Genomic DNA, 4,403 nt, shown 5'->3' with positions numbered 1-4,403 from the left:
TACATACCCAGGATCTGAGCCCTAGCTCACACGTGATTCAAATGTCTGCAGATTTTACTGACTGGACCTCTTTTTGAATTACCTTTTATTACCTCTGATATATGTGGATGGAAATTGTGTCCCTTTTTGCTCAGCAGAATTATTTGATTTGATGAAATGTATATTGAAGTAGAGCTGCTGGTGTTGGCTCTGTATTCAACCCAGATAGCTGATTTAACAATTTACAGTCTTCCTGATGGCTTATGGCACAGGACTGTAACGTTGTAATCTCTTGTTATACAGCTCACACGAAGGACATGCCTTTTACTTGCGAGACGTGCGGGAAGTCATTTAAGAGGAGTATGTCTTTGAAGGTGCACTCTCTGCAACACTCGGGGGAGAAGCCATTCAGATGCGAGGTGAGTTGTCATCTGACACATTTCTGTTTAGTATGGTAGCTGGGTGGCCAGTCAAAGAATGAATACAATCACCTATCAGGATACATTCACCTTGGCTACAATGTTAATGATCAGTGATGGAAACACAACACAGGCATCTGGTGACCCATTATATTTAGGACATAATGATCCCACTGCTGGAAATCATCAGGACATATGGACTCATTGAGGAGCTAACTGATCACAAATGTACACAAGACTGCAATTTGATGGCATTTATCAATGTGTGTGAACTGTAATGTCCGTCTTGTTTTGTGCTTTAGGCTCACCATACATGTTACAGTTTCTGTATGATCAGCATTAGATATACCAAAACTTTCTAATATGAGGATCTAGCTAGACTGCCCGTCAGATTGTTGCACTACATATAATCAGACTGTAATGTGTATGGGGAGATTTAGATCAAACATGTGCATTGCCTATTTAAGCAAAGCTACAGATATGCATTACATAGCACTCTGTTAACTCATGGGAGCCAAGGACGATACCCAGCACCACACTCCCGAGTGTGGAGGAGCATGTCACTCTCTGTGATATGGGAATCCATAGCCCTGTGTAACCGAACACTTCAGGGAATATTAGCTTGCACGGCTTTGCTTTGGCTCCAGTAGTCAGTGATGAATATGCCAGGTAGGATGAACACAGACTGTGGCAGTGGGTGTGTTGGTCTCCCTTGGTCCAATGTACGTATATGTCATACCTGAGCAGCTACTACAGTGTTTTACTGCGATCTTCTGGGTCCTATTTTGTAGCTGTGCTTAGCAACTCCCCCTCTGCTGTGAAATCACAGAGTCAATCGCTCACCACATCGGCCATTCAGCCCCAGTCGTCTTCCAGGATAGCCCATGAGTCCGGCTGTTCTGGAAGACTACTGGAAATAGTTACCGGTGAGTAGTAACTCCAGTTGTCCCCAGCTGTTTTCCAGGAAAGCCCATGTGAGTCCGGCTGTCCTGGAAGACTACTAGAAATAGTTACCGGTGAGTTGTAACTCCAGTTGTCCCCAGCTGTTTTCCAGGAAAGCCCATGTGAGTCCGGCTGTCCTGGAAGACTACTAGAAATAGTTACCGGTGAGTTGTAACTCCAGTTGTCCCCAGCTGTTTTCCAGGAAAGCCCATGTGAGTCCGGCTGTCCTGGAAGACTACTAGAAATAGTTACCGGTGAGTTGTAACTCCAGTTGTCCCCAGCTGTTTTCCAGGAAAGCCCATGTGAGTCCGGCTGTCCTGGAAGACTACTAGAAATAGTTACCGGTGAGTTGTAACTCCAGTTGTCCCCAGCTGTTTTCCAGGAAAGCCCATGTGAGTCCGGCTGTCCTGGAAGACTACTAGAAATAGTTACCGGTGAGTTGTAACTCCAGTTGTCCCCAGCTGTTTTCCAGGAAAGCCCATGTGAGTCCGGCTGTCCTGGAAGACTACTAGAAATAGTTACCGGTGAGTTGTAACTCCAGTTGTCCCCAGCTGTTTTCCAGGAAAGCCCATGTGAGTCCGGCTGTCCTGGAAGACTACTAGAAATAGTTACCGGTGAGTTGTAACTCCAGTTGTCCCCAGCTGTTTTCCAGGAAAGCCCATGTGAGTCCGGCTGTCCTGGAAGACTACTAGAAATAGTTACCAGTGAGTACCAACTCCGGTTTTCCCCAGTCGTTTTCCAAGACAGCCCATGTGAGCCCAGCTGTCCTGGAATACTTCTGGAAATAGTTACCGTGAGTACTAACTCTGGTTTTTGGTTACATAAGAGTCTCCAAGGGGAACACATGCAGTGTGGCAGGGTTGATCCCGCTGCTGATTTCCCCAGGAGTGATGGGGTGCCATTAGGGGACTTGGCTCACCGGGCTCCCCTATATCTGAAATGTCACTTTCAGTGATACAATTGTTTGAAGAAAAATCTGTGCTGTTCCTCAGCGGTGTGTTTGCAGGGGAAAAAAATGTAATGTTATGACTGACCAAACATCCTGTGTGCGTTTCTGTCCCCAGAACTGTGACGAGCGTTTCCAGTACAAGTATCAACTACGTTCACATATGAGCATCCACATCGGTCACAAGCAGTTCATGTGTCAGTGGTGCGGAAAGGACTTCAACATGAAGCAGTACTTTGACGAACACATGAAAACACACACTGGTGAGATTTTCCTCTCCCACAATATTCAGTAATCGTATATACAGTGAATAGAATTTTGTTGTAGCTCTTTAAGCAAAAAAAACATGATCCTGTCCGATTAAGAGCTGTCCTGTGCACACTACTTTATCCCAAGGAGTCTTATTAGCCCTCCCAGTTCTTATTTTTGGACTACAGAACAGTTGGTCTTCTGGAGAATAGGAAAGGAAGTGGGTTTGAGTAGTTTAGCAAAAGACAACTGGGCCTGTCAAGTCCACAGAAATGCTGTGTGTTGTCAGCCCAGAGAGAGAGCTCCTATCTATCTATCTATCTACATACATACACTGAGGGAGTTGTCCCCAGCTGTTTTCCAGGAAAGCCCATGTTGGGCCACGAGATAACTCCACGAGATGACTTCGTTGGGCCGCCTTGTGACTCCACGAGATGTAGAAAGGTGATGCGAGGAATCTGACACTGCACTGTTGCCCTTCTGTTGTCTTGTACCAGTCTTTCCACTCTCCATTCTGCCCTAACATTGACTAGTCGCTGACGGCCACAATTTGCACGTTCAGACCCAAAAAAAATCACTTCTACTGTCGTGGTAAACAACCTGCTTTCCTATTTATAATGGTCTGGCCCTCTAGCAACTTCAGCGCAAAATTATAGCTAATTTGCCTGCAAACGTCAGGTGGTCTTAATAAGTGTGTGTGTGTGTGTGTGTGTGTGTGTGTGTGTGTGTGTGTGTGTGTGTGTGTTTATTTTTTGGTCTTGAGGTACACTATAAAGACAAATGCAAGGACCAGAGGCTCTTGGAGACATCAGCATACCTTACATGTGTCTGTATGTGCACGCTGCCATTCTTTAATTGGACTACCACTTCACTCTCAGCAGTGCCACAGGAGTCAAAGTAAAGAATGGCGGTGCACAGAAATTTCCTTTTGCAGGGTGCTGGTTGGCCCTCCGTGTTCCTTCACAAGGACGAGGTGTACACGTATTTACTACTTACTGAAAATAATTATTCACCTACTATAACGGAAGTTTGGCTCTTTGTGCTTTGTCAAAGGATCTCAATATTGTCTTTTAATTTATGTTCAATATTTTTTTTTTGCAGGAGAGAAACCTTTTATCTGTGAAATCTGTGGCAAGAGCTTCACCAGCCGCCCAAACATGAAACGTCACCGTAGGACCCATACAGGAGAAAAGCCTTACCCCTGTGACGTGTGCGGCATGCGTTTTCGCTTCTCCAACATGCTGAAGGCTCACAAGGAGAAGTGCTTCCGGGTCACCAGTCCAGTGGGTGTTCCACCAGCCTTGCAGATCGCTCTCAACAACCCTTCGCAAGGCATCACCAACCTCACAACAGCCCATATGCCGCCAAACAGTCCCACGCCGCCTCTAAACCTCAACGCCCTAAGTTCCTTGCCTCCTCGGCCCATCCCACATCCATTTTCCCACTTGCATCTGCATCCGCACTCCCACCCACACCACCTGGCAGTACCGCCAGTCCCACACTTGCCTCCACCGCCAGCTCTGTTCAAGAGCGAGGCGATGAACCACCGCGGACAGCCCGACGACAGTTTCCTACGGCACCTGGCAGAGAAGACCAGCGCAGGACAACACCATTAATGCCAGTGGCAGGCTTCAAGTAGCAGTGCCAACCTTATGAGATTGGTGCCCCAAGCGCGGGTCTGACGGCAAAAATCGTACTGGCCAGGCTACAACTACATGACATGCTCTCGTTACATGCAGAGCGTATTAAGGGGGTCATGAAAACGGAGCGCATTCAGACAATGTTTCGGGAAAGGACTGTAGCGTAGAGCCGCGTCGCCCCAGTGGGGTTGGCTGACTCACGATCACGATGCATTATTATAACCTATA

General features: G+C 46.9%; 1 protein-coding gene across 1 annotated transcript in view; it reads left to right on the top strand.

The window, feature by feature from the left end:
* Window positions 1–4,397, top strand: part of ZNF652 (zinc finger protein 652) — a 38,071-nt gene extending 33,674 nt beyond the window's left edge. The window contains exons 4-6 of the mRNA XM_018552718.1: window positions 283–398; window positions 2,405–2,549; window positions 3,637–4,397. Coding sequence (XP_018408220.1) covers window positions 283–398; window positions 2,405–2,549; window positions 3,637–4,151 — 776 coding nt within the window. The 3' untranslated portion in view covers window positions 4,152–4,397. The remainder of the gene's footprint in view (window positions 1–282; window positions 399–2,404; window positions 2,550–3,636) is intronic.
* Window positions 4,398–4,403: the final 6 nt, after the last annotated feature.

Source organism: Nanorana parkeri, unplaced genomic scaffold, assembly GCF_000935625.1.
Source record: "Nanorana parkeri isolate BGI_ZX_2015 unplaced genomic scaffold, ASM93562v1 scaffold96, whole genome shotgun sequence".
Taxonomy (NCBI): Eukaryota; Metazoa; Chordata; class Amphibia; order Anura; family Dicroglossidae; genus Nanorana; species Nanorana parkeri.
Note: the sequence above shows the minus strand (reverse complement) of the source record. Positions and strands in the feature narration are given on the sequence as shown.